The sequence below is a fragment of the Strongyloides ratti genome, assembly GCF_001040885.1.
Source record: "Strongyloides ratti genome assembly S_ratti_ED321, chromosome : 1".
NCBI lineage: Eukaryota > Metazoa > Nematoda > Chromadorea > Rhabditida > Strongyloididae > Strongyloides > Strongyloides ratti.
This window is the reverse complement of record NC_037307.1, coordinates 480,393-501,818: the sequence shown is the minus strand read 5'-3', so window position 1 is coordinate 501,818 and position 21,426 is coordinate 480,393. Positions and strand designations below refer to the sequence as shown.

General features: G+C 22.2%; 6 protein-coding genes across 6 annotated transcripts; 2 read left to right on the top strand and 4 right to left on the bottom strand.

Annotated features, from left to right (window-relative positions):
* Positions 1–2,295: 2,295 nt before the first annotated feature.
* SRAE_1000016200 (Dedicator of cytokinesis C-terminal domain and DHR-1 domain and DHR-2 domain-containing protein) lies at positions 2,296–9,932 on the top strand (the record flags this gene model as incomplete). The annotated part of the gene is made up of 3 exons (XM_024646962.1): positions 2,296–2,468; positions 2,955–3,039; positions 3,093–9,932. The coding sequence occupies 3 exons, from the start codon at positions 2,296–2,298 to the stop codon at positions 9,930–9,932; spliced, it is 7,098 nt and encodes a 2,365-aa protein (XP_024501088.1).
* A 3,268-nt stretch (positions 9,933–13,200) lies between these two features.
* On the bottom strand, positions 13,201–15,897 carry SRAE_1000016100 (Protein argonaute-2; the record flags this gene model as incomplete). Its single annotated transcript, XM_024646961.1, has 2 exons — positions 13,201–15,631; positions 15,674–15,897. The coding sequence occupies 2 exons, from the start codon at positions 15,895–15,897 to the stop codon at positions 13,201–13,203; spliced, it is 2,655 nt and encodes an 884-aa protein (XP_024501087.1).
* An 826-nt stretch (positions 15,898–16,723) lies between these two features.
* SRAE_1000016000 (Optic atrophy 3-like family-containing protein) lies at positions 16,724–17,307 on the bottom strand (the record flags this gene model as incomplete). The annotated part of the gene is made up of 2 exons (XM_024646960.1): positions 16,724–17,035; positions 17,077–17,307. 2 exons carry the CDS (start codon positions 17,305–17,307, stop codon positions 16,724–16,726), a joined length of 543 nt encoding a protein of 180 aa, XP_024501086.1.
* A 565-nt stretch (positions 17,308–17,872) lies between these two features.
* Positions 17,873–18,570, top strand: SRAE_1000015900 (Hypothetical protein; the record flags this gene model as incomplete). Its single annotated transcript, XM_024646959.1, has 3 exons — positions 17,873–17,941; positions 17,984–18,298; positions 18,343–18,570. The coding sequence occupies 3 exons, from the start codon at positions 17,873–17,875 to the stop codon at positions 18,568–18,570; spliced, it is 612 nt and encodes a 203-aa protein (XP_024501085.1).
* A 630-nt stretch (positions 18,571–19,200) lies between these two features.
* Positions 19,201–19,884, bottom strand: SRAE_1000015800 (LRAT-like domain-containing protein; the record flags this gene model as incomplete). The annotated part of the gene is made up of 1 exon (XM_024646958.1): positions 19,201–19,884. One exon carries the CDS (start codon positions 19,882–19,884, stop codon positions 19,201–19,203), a length of 684 nt encoding a protein of 227 aa, XP_024501084.1.
* Positions 19,885–20,141: 257 nt separating this feature from the next.
* SRAE_1000015700 (LRAT-like domain-containing protein) lies at positions 20,142–20,855 on the bottom strand (the record flags this gene model as incomplete). Its single annotated transcript, XM_024646957.1, has 2 exons — positions 20,142–20,458; positions 20,498–20,855. 2 exons carry the CDS (start codon positions 20,853–20,855, stop codon positions 20,142–20,144), a joined length of 675 nt encoding a protein of 224 aa, XP_024501083.1.
* Between the last annotated feature and the right edge of the window lie 571 nt (positions 20,856–21,426).

Sequence of the window (21,426 nt, the reverse complement as noted above, 5' to 3'; positions counted from 1 at the left end):
TGATTCTTATCAGTTTTAGAAAATAAAAATTATTTAATTAATTTTGTATACCCTTTATCGATTATCAATTATCTCTTATTTATTATCAATTATCTTTTATTATATATCAAATAAATTTTATTATTTATTAATATTTCACAAAAAAAAAGAGACAAAATTTGTAAAATTTTTTAGAAATTAATATTTTAAAAAAGTAATGATAACAAAATAAAAATTTATTGATAAATAAAATTAAAAATAAAACGACAATTTTTATAAATTAATGATAGTTATAAATAAAACTGTTAAAAATCTTTTCTATATTAAAACATGAATTATGAAAGGATATAATAAAAAATTTTTGTAATATTTAGACAATACAAAATTTATATAAAAAAAAAAAAATCGACATTTGAAATAACAGAACTTTTTTGTTCTACTACAAATATATTTATTTGACTGATAAAATTATATTTTTTGAATATTTTTGTTAGTTATTATTTTGATATATTTTTTTTATGTATTTGATAAATACATACATTTATAAAATATATATTTTACTAGTTCAAAAAAAATATTTTATATATAAAATATTAATATAATTGTTTTTTATTTAATAAGTTTTTTATTCTTTTTTATCAGTAGAAAATATTCTTTATTTAATTATAATTAACAAATAATGAAATAGTATCTTAATTATATATAAATATTTTAAATTTTTTTAATAATTATCTAAAAAATAACTATAATAAATTAAAAACACATGCACTATTATTTTAATTTAATGTGGTCTACTTGAATATACTTAATTTATAATAATACTAACTAATTTTATCATATAAATAACCTGTTTTATTATTAAATGCAAAAATTATAGAAACCGCTTACAATATGGAACCCAAATGCAATATTATATTTTTGCTACTTACTTTTATCATATATAATTTCAACGTTTATATATATATATATATTATTTATAAATTTAGAGGAGTACCTCTTTATAGAATAAAATGACAAAACGTTTATGTTTATTAAATAATAGAAAAAGAAAAGTTTAAAGAAAATATGCAACCTAAAGTTAATGGCTTTCAAAATTTTATCAAAACTCTAACTGATTTATTTTGTTTTTATATAAATAATTTTTATATTATGTTAAAAGTATTTGTGCGTAGCTTTCTCTTTTTTCTAATTAGAAATTATATTTTCACAACCTTTTCATGTACTTTTTTCTTTCTCATTGTCTATGAGTTGATTATAAAAAGTTTTTTCTTTTTAAAAAAAAAAAGAATTACTTCTATTGATATACAATATATTTATGTACTCTTCTACTTATATTTTTTTTTTTTAATTTATTATGCTTTCCTAACCATGAAATATATTTGTATTTATTATTATAAAACATTTGGTTATTTCTATCATCTTTCTTATTATTTTTCTAATTTATGAATATTTTATTGAAGATGGTATATAGATATATTTATTATACATCAAGAAAATTATTAGATTATAATTATCTATGGTTTAAATCTTTAAATAATATTTATTATAATCAATATGTAGATAAATAATTGAAACTTTATATTATTTTCCTCTCTAATATTTATTGTAGAATCTTAAAAATTTTTATTTTATCTATTATATTAATCTTAATCCATTGACCACTTCCTTTGTCTCTGGAGAAATAATATAAAATTTTACTTCTTATTTTTATAAGTATATAGATAAATTTAGTAATGTTAAAAATATGTAACGATTTTAACATTTTATATAAATATGTTAAAATTCCATGTGGATAAATTTTGGTTTTTGTAGAAATATGAACACATCTTTTCTTTTTTCTAATATACATTTTTTATTTTTTTACCCTTCTAACCAATCCTGGTGTCTCTTTATTCAGAAAATTTTATAATATATAGCTATGGGCAAATATACATATATAGATGTCCTCTTATATGTAATGCCAACTTTATATTTTGTATTCATCTATATACACATTTTTCCTCTACTTAATATTCTATATATTTTGTGTATAATAAATATATATTTGTCATGAAGAGGGCATGAACTGAAAAAGTCGTTTATTACAATACGATTCTTTTTAGTACAAAATTTAACTATATTCTATAAATTATTCTTTAAATTTTTATTTACTCATCCATTTTAAATATATATATATATATATTTTTTTTTGTCTATAAATGTTTTTTTTTCTTTTTAAAATCTTTTACTATAAAATTTTTTTTATTTCATCACTTTCATTTATTTCTTTTTTATTTTTAGATATTTTTGACTATAAATAATTACAAATGGTTCGATATGAAATCTCCTAATTGCAAAAAACAAATGACTCCTATTAAACAACAAAAGAGTATAGATGATCGAATATCTGTCTTTAGTGGAAGTTCTGAAAATTCTGGAGCTATTGAGTCATATAGTAATACTAGTGGTTTTGGTAAAACAGGACATCTTGGAAATAATAATCTTCGAAAGTAAGTTTTTATTAATTTTTTTTTTAAATTATATTATAGTTATCAATATAATTTTTTCATTAAATAAACTTAAAATTTTATTATATTTTAAATACTAAAATTATTAGTTATTAATTCATATTTATCATAATTTTAAGATTATAATTATGACACTTTTCAATTGATTAAATCAAAAATATAATTAGTTTTACTATTAATTATAATAACTTATTTATATCTATTGACAATTAGTTATCTTAATTAAGGCACCCTACATCTTTTATTGTCTTTTTTGACAATATTTATTAAAATTTTCTTTAAACAATATCAATAAAAATAATAAAATATTATATATAAATAAAGTATTTTATGATAATACTTTTGACTCTTTTTAAAAAGTATCAATGTTGTTAAGAAAAATATTCAAAAGTTTATCTTTTAATATATATAATATATATATACCTCCCAATGGGATATATCAAAATTTCATTTTTTTTTATATTTTAGATTTACAAATAGTGTCGGGAGAGTTGGGCAAGCAAAAGAAACTCGAGAAGCTTGTACAAAAGCTATGTCAATTTCAAATCCATTGGTATGTTATGAAATATTGTTTTATTTTACATTTTTTTTATTTTTCTTTTTTAGAGAAAAACTTTTAAACCAAAACCATTAGATTATGAAAGTTTTGTAGAAAATAATTTAGCACAATTAAAGAATGAAAAAAATAGTGGAATTGTTTTGTTTCCCAGAGATGATATTAATGAAGGAAAAACAAAATGTCGATTAAATGATAAATGTAATGGAATTGAAAATATTAATATGGCTAATATAAATTGGTTAATAACAAAAGATTGTTTAAGATTATATAATAGTAAAGGAAAAATTATTAATTTTAACTATTCACATAAATACGGGGAATATGATGAAGGTGAAATGAATAATGTTAATTCACTTACACAACCACGTTTTGAAATTGATCAACGATTAGAAGAAGAGAAACAAGAAAAATTAGATGCTGAACATTATAGATTACCTCATATTATTTGTGAAGGTATGGTTCTTCAGTTAAGTTCTGATAATAGTATATTGGATAAATTTAGAAATGGAAAAAAACGTTATTGTATTTTTAAACAAGATTTTACAAAAAATGAGATTGTTGTAGAATTAATAAAAAATCCAAATGTAAAAAAAACTGTTGATACAGTATTTTATCCAAAATCAGCTATGATACATACAAATAAAAATCGTTCAGTTATTGTAATATCAGATAAAAGTGCATTATCTGATACTTCTAATTCAAGTAAAGATAAAGAAAAAACATTACAACTTGCTGGAGATGATGGCTTTGATATAACAAAATGGTTTTTTGATATTGATAAAGCTATTAAAAATTGTCTTGTCTTAGATTCATCATCAATTTTATCGGATAAACAAAATTCAAGTCATGAAGCAAATTCAAGTACTTGTGATGATACGGGAAATGACGATACATTTAATGATAGTAGTATTTCAAGTACAACATCAACAAGAATACATAAAGGAAAAAATGCAATTGCTAAAATATTAAGACCACCTTTAGTTGAAAGGAATTCATTATTTAAGTTATATTATCAATTATCAAAGTTACCAACTTCTACAGATAAACAAGGTTATATTTTATCAAGATCATCAAAATTAAGTAAAACATTTTCCAAAGATAACAGTAGATATTCAACTAGAAAAGGTAATTTATCATTACCAATACAATCAGATATAAGTGTTACATGTTCAGCTTCTTTAACATCAAAAAATGAAAGAAAAATAACAATAGAAGTTTATGATTTTGAATTTAAAGCTTTTATATTACCTGGAACATTTGAACAAATTGAACCATTTGTTATTAAAGGTTATGTCTTTGATGCAAAATATAATAAAAGATTGTCTGAAGAATTTTCATTTTCTGTTTCTAATTCAGAATTTGATGAATTATTAAAAGAAAGTGGTTATGGTATTAATGATAAATCTCCATTATCTGGATCTTTTAATACAACATTCTCTGATACAACACTTTCAACAAATACACCATTTGAAAATTTAATAACTAAAGATAGAATTAAATTATTTTTTAATTTACCTGCAATTCATGAATCTATATTTTTAATTGTACGTGTAGAAAGAGTTTTTTCAAATATATCTTTGGAACCATATTTTAAACCTTTTACTGTACAAAAAGCTGCTATAAAATATAAAAAAAGTATTAGTCAAGGATTAAGTAAACTTGGTAATTATAGAACTTGTATTGCATGGGGAAAACGTTCTATTTTAAAAGGTGATTGTGAAGAAAAAATTAAATTATATAAATGTGATGGAAAATTAACTGATTCTGATCTTTATAAATATTTATCTAATTACAATGAATTTTTAAAATTAGAAAAAAATGGTAAAATTATTACATATCCACAAGCTAATATGACAACAAGAATAGAAACAGATGTTAGACGGTCAATGTTTCCAACATTATATAATTCATCACTTCAATTAGTACCAGAAAATGGATTTTTTTATGCTGATTCACCTAATCAATCATTAGCATCAAATATTAACATGTGCTCTCCAAAAGGATCTCCAACATCTGTTTTTGAATTACAAGCTTTCGGTGATATAATTAGTTATCCACATTCTAGTATTGTTAATTTATTATACGTGTACCCAGTTCATCTTATGTATAATGGTCAAAAAATATTTTCTAAAGCTCGCAACATAAGTTGTTCTGTTAGTTTAATATCAAATATCGGTGATTGTAATGATGATAATATTCCTCGTATTGTTGATACTTCTAATCCTAGTGGTCCATTTTTGACATCCTCTGAATGTACTGTACAATATCATGAACAATTTCCAACATTTAATAATGAAATGAAAATTTTATTACCAATTACAATAAAACCAACAGATCATTTGTTATTTTCATTTAAACACATATCAATTTCAAATGCATTATCTGAAAAAAAAGTAAAAGAAAATATTGAGACAGAAATTGGTTATTCATGGTTACCATTATCACAAAAAGATTGTTGGATAATGAAAGATGATGAACAAGAATTTGAATTACCTGTATCAATGAATCTTCCAGAAAATTATACAAATTCATTTTTACCAAATAAAAATTCAGATGCTAAATATATTGAAAATGGTAAAGGTCTTTTTAAAGTTAAATTAAGACTTATATCATCTTTATTTTCATCAGAACCAAGAATTCAATCTTTCTTCCAACATTGTCAAAATTTAGAAAATCAAGCAAAAGACCATACTATATCACATTCAAAATCAACAGAAGAATCTTTAATATCATGTAAAATAAATTCTATTAAAGAAAATGGACTTGTTGATGTTCCTCATTCTATATCTGCTCAAAATACAGTTGTTTTAGGAGATAATGAAATAAAAGATGTTAAAAATTTATCTATTCAAACAATATATGAAAAAATTGGAAGAAGATGTGATGGTTTAATAACAGTTTCACCTGAAAGAATAACACCATTTTTATATGTTATTATGAATCGTTTATTATCAGTATTAACGAAAATCTCTTCAACAAATATTAGTAACAAAGTTGTTAAATGTATATTTAAAATTTTTGAAAAAATGCATCATATTGAAAAGAAAAGTTTATTCAAAAAATATGTTATAGAAATAGTTGGTAGTGATACATTTACTGATTTTGAAAATGAGCAAATACATGAAAGTTTAGTTAAAGCATTAACTCCATTTTTAAAAAGTTGTGAGGATGATTTAGATCAAATGTTATTAGTATTTACAGAACTTCGTGTTATTATTGATATTATATTAAAATGTATGTCTTCACATATTGTTTCATGTGAATTACATTTTAAAGAAAGATCTAAAAGATTTTCAAATGAATTTTTAGAAAGTTTAAAAAATTTTGTTTATTATCTTATTGATATGATATGTCATAGATCTCAAGATTTATCACGTGATGCTATTATTCAAGCTAATGGATCATTGATGTATTTATTACGTGGATGTTTGTCATTGATTGATCGTGGATTTATTTTTGAATTATATCATTATGCTGCTAATAAATATGACAATTATGAAAGCAAAATTTTAAGAGATCTCAAATTTGACTTGGTACAAAGTATTGTGTATCATGAACATTTTCTTCAATTATCTTTACCATTGTTAGTTGATAAAGATTATAATATATTAAGAATGGATGCATTAATTGATAATACATCATTATCATTGATAAAAGAAGATAATAAAACGGGATTTGTTGAAAGATTTTTTAAAAAATTATTTTCTAATACATCAAATATTACAGAACTTGTTAGTATGGGAACATTTACACCATATATGGAAAATTTTATTTTAAATGATCATTATTGTAGTGTACATTTTCCTATTGGTCTTCTTCTCCAAGAATTAAAAGCTGTCATGAGAGAACCAAAAGAAAGTAGAAGAAAAGTAATTAAATTACTTAGAAATGTTTTGGCAAAACATTCTGTAGATAATAGATATTCTGCCTCAACAGTTCAAAATCGTATAGCAATGCTTTATTCACCATTAATAAGATTTGTTCTTGAAAATATTTCAGAAATAGAAGCTTCTGCAATGTCAATTAATAATTCACCAAATACAACTATAAGTAACAATGAGACAAGTGGAATTATTTTAAAACAATCTTTTGCCTCTTCATTTGATTCACCTCTTCTGACAACAATAACACGTACACCAAAATATAATCATTATTCTAATGATATGGCTAAATTTGGTACATTAATTACAAAAAATTTTGATTGTAATGGGTCATCTCCAAATACACCAATAAAAGGATATCAAAAATGTAATAATGATGAAAAATCTGTATTAAGTTCCATACCAGAACAGACAACTTCATTTGGTGGTAAGACAGCTGTAGCTACATTAACTGAAAGATTGGACAAACATGAAATAAGAGATTTATTGTTATCTGTATTATATGTAATACATAATCTTAAGTCAAATGTTTTTCGTTCAATAATAAATTCATTGGATGATTCACATTTAAGTAGAAATGACGCAAATAGAAAATCAATTTCAGAAGTTAAAATAGGAACATTACATTTAGTACATCTTCTTGAATTAGTTCTTTATTTTTTTCATTATGAACCACAAGAAGTATTTATTAATAAATATTTGTCACAAGCTAAAAAAACAAGACCAAATGCTAAAGTAACAATAGAATTTCCAAAAGATACTCTTAATGATGATGATCCATTAATGAGAGAAGAATATCAAAAAGCATTATTTGCTTATATGCAAGAATGTAATTTAATACAAGAAGTATCTCTAATTGTTTTAACAGCAACTGAAACATTAGCTAATCATATTTCAACACAATCAAAATTGTTAAGTTTTGAAGAAATGGAAGATGCTTTCATTAGAATACTTAATGTTCAAATAAAACTTATGTCTGAAGAATGGCCAGAAAGTGTAAGATTACATGCTTTGGCAAATCTTGGAATATTTGTAACAACATTTCAAAAAAGGTTGTTTATTAATGGAAGTTTAACACCATTAGCTGATTTAATTGAAGCACTTTTGTTACAATTAAATTCAAGAATTATTCCTATACAAAATTCAGCTGCAACATTGTTACATTTAGTTTATAAAACTAATTTTGAACTTTTTTCAAATATTTCACCAGCTTACTATAGGCAAGATGAAAATGGTATAAAAAAATTATCATTTAAATCAATGAATCCATTATCATTATCAGAAAAATTAGGAAGATCTGGTACTCAAACAGGAGTAGCATTAGCTAAATTATTAGGACAAAAATATCTTCTTGCCAGAAGTGTTAGATTTCAAAAAGGTCTTTCTACATTAACAACAATAGTTGAAAGATGTTCAGAAAGATATAATGAAAGTTATGATAATGCAGTATTATATTTAATAAAAGAACTTAAGGGTGTCCTTAATGCAACAGGAGCATTACTTGAAAGTTCTAATGATCCAACAAAATTAACAGAACTTCATATTCAATTAGCAGATTCATATAGGGGAAGTGCTTTATTACGTTATGCTTGGCTTCAATCACTTGCAACATCTCATTATAATAAGAAATTTTACTCTGAAGCGGCTGTTTGTAAAGCTCATTGTCTTGCTATAATTGGTAGAGAGTTAGTTGGTAAAAATTTAATAACAATAAATTGGAAATTTTTTGACACTATTAATGATAGAATTTGTTTAGAAGAAAAGGTAATGGAAACGGATGTAGAAACAGTACAACCAGCAGGATTTACAGTTGAAAATTTTACTACTAAAGCCGAAGATTTAATTGAAAATTTATTTATGGCTGAAAGGTATGAAGCAGTTGCAGATATGTGTATGATGTTATTACCAATTTATGAAAGTCAATATAATTTTACTAAAGCTTGTTCTATATGTACAGAATTACAACAATCATTTTCAAGATTAAGTGAAATAAAAACTTCTGGTAAAAGACATCTTGGAGCATATTTTAGAGTTATTTTTTATGGAAAATTTCATTTTGGAGAAGAACATGAAACTGAATGGATTTATCGTGAACCTGGATTAACATCATTAGCTGAAGCTAGTGAAAAAATGTTAGAAAATGTTAAAAATAGTCTTGGTCATGATAATGTTAAATTAATAATGGATAAAGATGTTAAAAGTGGAACATTTAAAGATAACATTGCTTATGTTCAAATGACTCATGTTCATCCATTTGTTGTTAAAGAAGGAACTGATCCATTAGATTATTGGGCTAATACAAATATAAAAAGTTTTTATTATGATGAACCTAAATTAGATAATTCAGCTCCACCAGGAAGTACAGATGTAGCTAAGCAAATGATTAAAAAAGTATTTCTTACAATTGATGAACCATTTCCCAATATGAAAAGAAGGCAAAAAATTATTGGTAAAAAAGAACAAATATTAAATCCACTTGAAGTTGCATGTGAAAGTTTATTAAAAAAAGCTGATCAGATAAGAAAAGTATTAAAAACTGCTAAGGAAGCATCAAATCATTGTGGGATGCATTTAGATACATATGATAAATCATTTCTTGATAAACTTGATTTAAAAGGTTTACAACTTTTATTACAAGGTGCTGTTCAAGCAACTGTTAATTCTGGTCCATTAGCATATGGAGAAGCATTTAGTACTGTAATACAAAAACAACGTTATGGTGAAGATGAAATAAATAGGTTGATAAAAGCTTTTAAACAACTATTATATCAATGTAATGAGGCATTAAAAGTTAATGAAGTAGCTGTATCATCAGATCAAGTTGAGTATCATTTAATGTTAAAAAGCTCTTTTGAAATGTTACAAGAACGTTTAAATGAATATTTTGGTGAAGATAAAATGAAAATTATGGGTGATGATATTGTTAATGATGATTCAGATTTGATGGAAGATGTTCATAATGCTTCTATACATATTTTGGATTCTATCGCTGGATTACGAGAATAATTGGTACTTATTTATCAGTTCTCTTTCTCATAATAATATTAATAAAAAAACGATAAAGCATTTATTAAATAAAAAAATATTGGTACTATTTAGTTTTGATAAGACCATTTTATTTTGAATAAATTTAAATAAATATATTTTTGTTAATTTTTAATATGTTAGTTTTTAATTATAATTTTTTAAATAGAAAAAAAATTTTATTCAATACTTTTAAATATTAAACAAATAAATACAATGATAAGAAAAATTATTTTTTGAAAATAGAGGTAATTTAAAATCAAATACTACAGAATTGTAGAAAATTCTTTTCCTGAACAATACATTAAGATTTTACAAAAAAAAAATGGTAGCATTAAAATTTTGAATTATTTGTAAAAAGAGATTTTTAAGTTTCAAAAAAAAATTATATTCTTTAATAAATTTGTGTTTAATATAAAAAAATATTTGACAAACTGATATAAAGTATAAAATACTTATAAAAGTCGGATTATTATTTTTTTATTTAACTGCAAATAACAAAATATATTGAATAAATATGTTTGTCTGGAGAAAGGTAATAGAAAACAGAAATAAGAAAAGCGTGCTAGAAAATTAAATGTTAAAGATTACGTAATGGAAAAAAAGAATAAAAAAATTTGTTTTAATCTTGTACTTAACAATTAATATAATTATATAATATATGTAAATAAATAAATTTAATATTTTTGAGTAAATTATAATTAATTTTATTAGGTGCAATTGATAACATATGAAAATCTAGCAATTTTAATTTTTTTTTCTTAATCATTTTATTTTATTAATAATAAAATTTTCTAAAAAAATATAAATATTATATAAATGGTGAAAACAAATATTATTTGACAAAGTAATAAATGTTATTTTTTATTTTTAACAAATTTTCAATTTTTTCATTTTATTAAACAATGAGTCAAAAATAATATTATTAAATAATTCAATTATTGAAAAGTTTTCATTTTTTAATAAAATATTACTATTAAAATGTTGTTTTAAGAACAAATCTACTGATGTTTTAATACATTGCTTTCCATTATAGTTAATCTTTTTTATAACTTTTTTTTAGTACCATTTTCTAACATCATATAAATTTCTTCCTTATTATTGTTGTTTGATAATAATATATAATTAAAAAAAGTCTTTATGATTGAAATGTATTTTTACTTTTTTTTATTACACCTAAACACAAGTGTCTGACAATGTTTTTCATTTATTTTATCATATTCATCTTTATAATCTTTATAATAGCAAGAATATAACATTTCATTAACATTTTGGCATTCTATATTAAAAAATATTAAATTTATAAGTAACAAAATAAAATATAAAATCACCGTTAAATTTTGACTGTTTTTTATCTATAATATTAAATTCTGGACATGATATTTTTTAGTAAAAAAAATTTTAATATTATCTAATTAATTTTCAAGAAATAAAATAGATAAAGTAAACTAATAAAACAGTTTGAGAATACATATTTGATTGGAAAACTTATACAAATTGCAGCAAAAGTATTAAGATTCACTTAAAAAATGTTTTATTTTTTTTTGATCAAAAATTATAAAATATATACATTTTTAAGTGATTTATTATTAAATTTAAAATTGTTAAAAAAATTATATATACACAAAAAAATAACTGTTTAATAACTTTTATATTGATTAGTTATAAAATAAAAATATTTGTTAAATGATATAAAAAGTAATTTTTATTTATCAATAATTTTAAACAAAATATTTTTATTTTTTAAAGTTTAATTTTAATATAAATCAAAAAGAAAATTTTATATTAATTCAATAAAAAAAAACTTAGTTATACAGTTATATGATCTAATTTGTAAAAATTTAATCAAAAAATTTTTATTTTAAAAAAATAATTATAAATTTACAAAGACATATGAAATCACAAGCATTGTTTAAACGTTTAAATATAACATAAATTTAATCATTTGCATGTTGTTGATATGTTATATGAAAATATTTGTTAATAAAAATGTTATAAGTGATAATAATTATATATAACATGTTAATTATTAAACGAATTCTGGATTAAAACATAAAAATACAATTAATTTATTATACATTAATATAATAAAAAAAAATTAGTATTTATAATTAAGATTATTATTTTTTTAAATTAATTTAATAAAACTTTATTAGTGTAAAAAAACATTATGCAAATTATAGGTCATTAATTTTGAATTTATTAAAATTTATTTTAAAGTAATAATTTTTTGTAAACATATTTATAACAAAATAGTTTTTAAAGAGGTGTGGTTCAATAAATGATAATACTGTAACTTATAATTTTATGATTGTATTTACATTATCAATAATCGCATGATACAGTTTTTTATTGTTCCTCATCAATGACACCTAGTTATCAAAAATGCAATAAAATGAATTTGTCTTATCAACAAAGTTATAAAAAATATTGTGTATATTTTTAATACATTATAAAAGTTATGTTTATTATTTAAAAATATAACATGATTGATAAAAATATGTAAAAACGTTTTTTTGAAATTCTTTGATTATCTTTGATGTGGCATAAAAATGTTTCATTTCTAATTAAAAAATTTTTTTATCATTTGAGTCAAATGTTTTATTAAAGCAGTGATAAAGTATTAAAAAAATTTTTTTTTTTCTAATGTTAAAATAAAATCAAAGAGAGATATGACAGCATTAATTTAATTGTAAGAATGTAGTATTAAAATATTATAAGTAATATAACATATCGTTAGAAATTAACTAACTTTTAGTAATTTATTTGACTATGATAACACTTTGCTTATCAAATCTATTGTTTAGATAAAAAATAATATGACACTAATTAACTATTAGAAAAACTTTTTTTTATACATTTTTTTTATTATTATATTATAAACTAAAAAAAATAAACAGTTAAAAATATAAAATACACCATCAAATAGATATTTTTTACAAATTGAATAAAATATATTCCATATTTTAAAAGTATCAAAAAGTATCATTTACTATGTTTTATTAGCATACAAACTACAGGATTAATATTTGATTTCAAAAAATATAGACAAAAAAAAACTTAAATTGATAATTTTTGTTCCAGTTTTTAATTTAAACTTTATAAAAATTAACAGCTAAAAATTTTGTATATTTTTGTCCTAAAAGTTAAAACAATTCGTCCCAAAAAAGTCAATTTTATTATCAATTAAATTTAAATGTATAAAGAATTAATATACAATAAACAAAATATAAAAAATTAAAAAAAACTATTAAGCAGTAACGCGATTATCAGCAAATTTAGTCTTATTATAACATAAGTTATTATTTAATTCTATCAAATTAATTTGACCAGTATCTTCAATATAAGTTAATCTTGTGACATCTTCTTTTTTCATAACAGCAAAAAGATAGTTACCTCTTTTTGCTAATTCAGCAGCTTGATAAATAGGTTCAGGAAGAGAAACAGAATTAGAAATAATTTGATGAGAGTAAGATAATGCAAGAATAAGTGCTTGACATTCATCAAGTGTTACATCACATTCATTTACAATAACTGAATATTGAGGAATTTTAGATGTACCAAGAAGTGGACGATGAGCTTGAAGGTAAAATTCAGTGTAGTCTGCTCTTGTACATCCTGTATCTATAACAACACCAGGTGAAAAATTTATTGAAATAAAATTATTATCAATTCCAAAAAATCTTTTATTATGATGTTTATTTACAACAATCATAACAAATGATGGTTTATAACCACTCATAAATCTTTCACATGCTGCACGTAAAGCATTTATTTCTTTATGAATAGCATCCTTAAATTGAACATCTGTTAATCCATCACGAAGAACAATAATACGTTTAGGAGGTTCAGTAGCATCTTTTCTATTGGTAGCACGACGTCTTAATACCTCAACAAAAGTATTTTCAAGTGTTTGTGAATCAATTTGATGTTTTCGACCAGTTTGAAAAAAGAAATCACCAACAAAATTATGAGGATTTGAAGCAAAATTAGCACAATATCCTACAACACTAGGATCACCATTAAACTTTGAATGTGATAATGAATATCCAATAATAAAATTTTCATTATTTGACATACACATACGTTTAGCAGCAGGTTCATTTTTAGTAAGTATATTAATTCCTCCATTTTTTAAATTCATTTTATTAATAACATTTCCTAATGATTGTCGTTGTTTTTTAGTAAGAATACTTTCAACTAATTCTTTTGTAACTTGTTGTGTTAACACATTATATTTTGTCTCATAATATTTTAACAAATCATGACTTAAAATAGCTTTTGGTTCAATATGCATAATAAACTTAATTTTATCACTAGCTTTTGATTTCATAAATTTTTTTAATTCTTGAGGATCATCAGATAATTCAACCATTTCAATTGGAGAATCAATAATCATTCCTTTTTGTCTTGCCATTTGAACTAATTCACGACAAAAATCATCAGCATTTCTTCTTGTAACAGAACGATTATATGCAAGAACCCATCTTTTAATAACAGCTGGTTCAGCAAATCGTTGACGAAATGCATCTGAAAATATACCCTTTTCATCAGGAACTATTTCTCCATCTCCAGTAAAAATTCTAGGAGGTTCACGAATTTTTAATTTTATATTAATTGCATGTGGTTGAAGTTGTAAACCAAATCCTTTCATAATATTGTTAGAATTTACATCAAGAAGTCCAAGTCCCATTAAATGCTTTGTAATTTCGTTTTTACGAATATATGGTTTAACTGTATTACTTGACTGTTGAGAAATAGATGATTCAACATCCATTTTTTGAAGAGAAACTGTTTGCCCTGGACAAATACTTAACTGGCACATTGGGTAGTAATTTACTTGTCCACGAGATTTCACAACAACAGCTGGAATATCAGGATATTCAATTTTAATTTTGTACGTGTTTTCCAAATATTCAACAATTGAAATATTATCATCATCTCTTCCTTTGAAATAACAATCTTTTAAATTTTCTTTTGAAAATTCTTTCAATTTAAATGATTCACCAGCATTTCTGTAAGACGGAGTAACAAGTACACCTTCCAAGTGTTCAAGAGCTATACTATAATCACTTGGAGTTAACCGTTTCACTTCATCTTTTCCAACAATATCCATAATTATATCAAGTAAATTTCCATCTTTATAAAAAACATTTTTTGACATATCCAAGAAAACAGCTGCACGTATGCGATCTTGATCATTTGATTCAATAAAACGAACACTTTTACAAACACCAGGTTTTAAAACCTTTCCATTTCCAATATCTTCATCAAATTCTTTTCCCGTCATATGAAAACTTCGATTATTATTTGAAAAATATTTCTTATTGTTAAGTGCATATTGTGAAGTTATCATCTCAAGACAGTTATATATAAGTTTTTGTTTCTGGGAAAGTGCATCATTTAACAAGATGTTCTTCTGACCAATAGGAACAGCAAAGTCTTCTAAGCAACGTGTTATTTCAACTGTTACAGAACATTTTCTAATTAAACCTCGACAATCTTCTGGAAATCTTATTCCCGGAATAACATTTTCAACATTATTTATTTCTTTGTTTGTTATTAAATTAGATACACCATCATAACAATATTGTAAATCAGGTACTTCTAAACCTTTAATTGAACAATCTACAGCCACCATACATGTTTCTCTACGAGTTTGTTTACTTCCAATCATCTTCCTAAAATTACAAAATTTTAAATAATTAAATTTTATAACTTACACTTCTAGATCATTTGTTGATGTTAACATTTTTTGAAAATTCTCCTTTGTCAGAGAAATTGCCACATTATACCTATAAGCGACAGCTGTTCTTTCAATTAGAAGTGGATAAGCCGAAACTTGTCCAGGAAGAGTATCTTTATAGTACTCAGAGGGATTAAGTTTTTTGCAAATTGCAATTTGGTCAAATTTATCAACAATTCCACTTATATCAGGAAGTTCCATTTTGAGTATAAAAATAAAATTCTAAAAACAAAAATTATGAATTAATTATAACATGACATTTAATTATATGACAAATGAACTACAAACGGAAAAAAATTTTAATATTCTATAATAATATAAAATATAAGAAAATTGTAAAAGAAAACTAAAATCTAAATTTTGAATAAATTACCACATTTATAAATTACAATATGTTAAACAATATCCCAAAGATTTCAAAATAATGTCATTGTAAAGAACTTTGTAAACGAATAGTTTTTAAAATGTCCCAACTAATGAAGTTTTTATAAAACTTTGGATTTATATTTGACACATGACAAATAGAAATGTAACATTAACATTGTTAATCTAATCAGCTATTACATTTGAAAGACGAAAATAAATTCATGTTATTTTTAATCCCCCAAACATTTTTAAAAATAAAACTTTTAAGTTATTAAAAATTTGACTAGACATTTAAACATTTTAAACTTAGTTCAAATTTACGGGTTTGTTACTATTTTCAAGTATATAGAATAATTAGAAATGATTTTTTAGGTAACTAACATTTAATTTTTATGTCCAAAAATGTTTTAGGTAAAATATTTTCCTCAATTAATAAAATTATAATTAATAGTATTTTATATAAAAATATTTATATTGAAATCGTGAAAAATAATCTTTATAAATAGAAAATAACATAACGCTTCATTACATAAAATATAAAACAATATAAAAATTTATTTCAAATTTCAAGTATATAATTAAGATAGTTTGTCCATCAAAGAAAACATTGTCCTATAATTTTATTCTACAGATTAAATGGCACAAAAAATTACTGTGTTATTTAAACAGTAGAATCTTTGTTCCCTTCAGAAGAAACTATTTTAATATCTTTTATTGAATCTTTACATAATTCGTCCCACATTTTTTTATTATTTAATCTTGTGTTGTCACCTAAAAACAAAAGCCTTTTTTCTAATATTTCAATTTTTTTTGACAATGTAGCATTTTCTAGACGCAATTTTTCTGTCGATTCTTCAAATTTAGCTTCTTCAACGTATTTTGGAGACGGTTTACTGCTTATGTAGAAATGGTAGGCAGAAAGGACACTAACAGTATATAAGAAAATAACTACTTGTTGAATGAATTCTGAAGCCTAAAAATGAAACCAAAATATAAGTCTAATTGCAAATATACCTGTTCAAGAGCTTCTTTTTCTGATACTGGAACTATCTCTTCAGTTTGTTTTAACCCTAATCTTTTTAATTGTAATTTCCTTGACCATAATATAATTTTTCTTCCAGTAGGTACAAGAATTTTTTCACTAAAAAATGGATGTGTTTTACCATAACGCATTATTCTTTCAGCGAGTGGTTTAGACATTTGCCTAACCATTATCATAAATACTTGTACCATTGGTAACCCCATTTTTAATAATTTTTAAAAATTAAATCAATATAATATTTAAGTATAAATCAAAATTTCAAAAAAATTTCTAAGAATCCAAAATTTTTTCAACAATGGATTGTTTTAAAACAAGTACAAAACAAATCTCTATGAAGAACATTTCACCAAATTTTTTAACAACAATTCCAACCAAGATTATCAATTTTAAAAAGGGCCGCCTTCTATGACTAAGAATATATTAGATACCAGTGAGCCTTTTTTATTGTATATATATATGGTCTTCAATGATACTTCATTTAATGTCATTTATTTTAAAACTCTTGTTGGTATTAATATTAAATTTAATTTTTTCTCATTATCCAAATGTTGATTTTTGTTTTTTAATCCCAAAGTTTTTATTGCGCAACTATAATATAATTAAAATTTTAAACTTTAATATGGTAATTTTAAAAGCTATCTAAATGCTACTTTTTCTACTTAACTACTAGTGTAAAAATTGACCTTCAACGAATTTTTGCTTTTTATTGATGAATTTTTTTTGTTATTCATTACTTAATATTGATACTGTTTTAGTTATAACTGGAGGATGCAAATTAAATTTAATCAAAAATTTCCTTTGTCCTCACCATATGGTGTTATGCTAACTGGAAGATTAGTAAGTTGTTTTTTCTTTACACCAATATAATTATATTTTAAGATATTTTCTTTTTTACTAATAATAATAATTGCTTTTATGAAATATCATTATGATGGAATTGGATTAGTAATATGGTCAACATGGTTTTTTGGTTTTTGGGCTGCATTATCTTTTACAGCTCATCTTTTTGGTCTTCAACATAATTTATCTGATTCACCAGGAGTTGTCTTTTATATTCCTTTTGCTTTACTAGATTTTTTTGCTGGTCTCTTTGGTGCTTTCTTTCATTGTATTGGTACTTTAATATGTCTTGTATCACTTTTTGATGCTGCTAGACATTCTACTGGATTTTTTATTAATTATTTTCTTGCAACTGTAAGAAACTTTTTTACTTATTAAATTTTTAATTTTTCTTTCAGATAAATTGTACTCTTTTAGTTATATTCTTTGGTTACTACTCACTACTGATATACCGTAAAACTCCAAATGGAAAATTGCTTGCAATAAGAGAAATAATTGTTCAAGGAGATAGTGTTACTCATTTAAATTTACCAACAATAAGTAATAATACAAGAATGACTGGACCACAACCTACTCATACAATGACAGGAGTTTCTGTTTTTAAAACAATTCAATCTCCATACTAATTTTGGTTTACTTTTGATATAGTTAACACTTTTTTGTCTTACCACCGAAGTATTTATTTTACTGATAAAATTATTTTTTACGAATATATATAATAGTCTTTATTTTTTTTAAAATTAATGGATTTATATGTTTTTGAAATCTGTATATTACAACAATGTTTTAATTCAGATTAAAAAGATAAATAATTATAAAAATAACAAGATATTAAAATTTTTTAAAATATTTTCCTAGCTTAAATGACCTCTTTCCAATTATTTATGCTAACTTTAATCATTTGCTCAACTTTTAGTTAATTTAATTTATTTTGTATTTTTTTATGTTTATTTATGCTATTTTTGTAAATTTTTATTAAAATAAATTATTATTTTTTACTAACGTTTTATTATGTAGATTTTTATAACTTTTTTTTTAACTTTGAAAAGATGTAATTTTTAGAAAATAAATAATGTTTACTATTTTTATTATAAAGATTTTTTTTTTTTGATTTGAAAAAATATTTTTTTTTAAACAATCATTTTTTATATTATATTTTTTTATGACTTTAATTATTATACTTATGATATTAATAAAAATTAGATATGATTTAAACGTTTATTATTATTGATGTTAGAAATATTGTTAAATTTAAATTAAATTTTATAATATAGATATTTGTATGAAAAATCTGTTACTATTTTATAAATTGTTATTATTACTTGAATTGGTTTAGATTGTAAACTAATTTTTTCATTGTAACGTAACTCAGTTACAAAATGTTCACAATTATTTGTAATGAGACAATAATCTATTTCTTTTTTTAATGCTTTAGCAGCAATTTCTCTTATATATTTGGCAGAATTTGGAGTTTTTTCATTGTCTAAATAATTATTAATTCTTCCAGTTTGATCAGAAAATGCAGCATTTTCTAAATTAGTTAAATGTATTGACATTTGACCATCATTCTGTTGAAATATATTTGTAAATTGATTCCAATAGCTAGGAACATTTTTTTTAATTAACTCTCTAGCCATATGTATTAATATATATTGGTTTTCTTTTATACCAAGAAAAATTCCCCAATGTCCATATGTTTTTAATCCTAATATGTAACTTTCAAATTCTATCATATCACCTGGTTTCATTATTTTTTTAAGTTCAGAAATTTTAATAATTTTTGTTTTTATAGATCTCTTATTTGGTTTGTTAATTTCGTCATTTGTATATAATTTATCATCGAATTCTAATTTTCTATATAAAAATAAATCAAATGTTACTTTCTTAATATAATTTAATGCGTCATCTAGTAAAGGAATTTCTAATAAACCAAATATCATTTTTTTTGTTACAGGATAAAAAATAAAAAAATAATAAAATATCTTTTTTAATAATACTTTTATTTACAAAAAAAATATGAATAAAGATAGTTACATTATTAATATTTTACTATCATATATTATAAAAAATTAAATACTAAATAAAAATTAAGTTACTACTAAATAAATATATAACATGCTTATATAAAAATAAATTGATGTTTAACATCTACAAAATGGAGTGGAACTTCCAATTAAACATGAAATGGTTACATTATTTACAATTTTTTATTAACTTCTTTTTGAATTTCTTTTAAAATTCTTTCAGACTTCATTTTGTTTACCCATAAAGTTAAACCAATGCAAAATAATATAGAAATTGAGTTTAAAAATATAAATCTACTTTCAACTTGCATACTTACTTTGATTCCATATCGAAGTTCTGTGGCAAAATGTTCGCAATTGTTTTGAACTAAATCATATTTAGCATCTCTATCTAAAGCTTTGATTGCGTTTCTTCTAATTGCTTTAACAGAATTTGGTATAATTGCTTGATCAAGGAAGTTATTTATTTTTGCTTTCATTCCATTAAATCCTGAATTTTCTAAATCAGTTAAATGTATAGTAATCCTACTTGACTTTTTTTCATCACCATCATTAAATTTAATGTAATTACTTTCTCTTGCTACATGAATAATAATATGTTTATTCTCAATAATTCCAAGAAATATTCCCCAATGACTATAAGGTACAGAACCACCTAATATAGTATTATCAAATTCAATCATATCTCCAGGTTTTAAAAATTTTTTTAAATTTACAGGATTTGTAATATCTGTTTTAATAATCCTTCTATATGCTTTTATTATTTCTTCATCTGTATAAAATGAATCATCAAATTCAAGCGTTTTATTATTTAGCCATCCTAAATGATTCTTAAAACCAAAACCAAATGTGGAAAATGATAGAAATATTAATAATATTTTGATCATAAAGCTAAAAAAAATTATTATTTTATATGTTAAAAATAATTTTTAATATACTAATTTATGCAAAAATATTTCTCGGTTAAAACTTTGTAATAATAATTCAAAGAAATTAAATAATTTATATTCAACTTTATCAAAAAGATTAAATTTTTGTTAATAAAAAGTTTTTTTTATCAGTAATTAATGAAATCATATTATGATCATTTAATATAATTGACTAGATTAGAGGAGCTACTAAAATGTTAAATATATCATTTTAATATTTCTTACTGTATTCATAAAAAACAAAAACTGTAGCAAAAGTCAATTTAAAGTACTTTTATCAATTGAAATCTTAATTAAATATAATCAAAAATATTCTATAAAAAATTTTTTAAAACATTTATAGAAATATTTACATTTGTACATAGTCTTTTATTTTTATGGTAAAAAAATTTTACATCATGCTCAGTAATAATATGATGATTTATTACGGAAATAAAATAATTTATCTGTTTGCAAAAATTAACTTAGATAAGAAGATTTTTAAGCATCCTTTAACCTAAAACTTTTTATCAAAATATGAAATTTATAT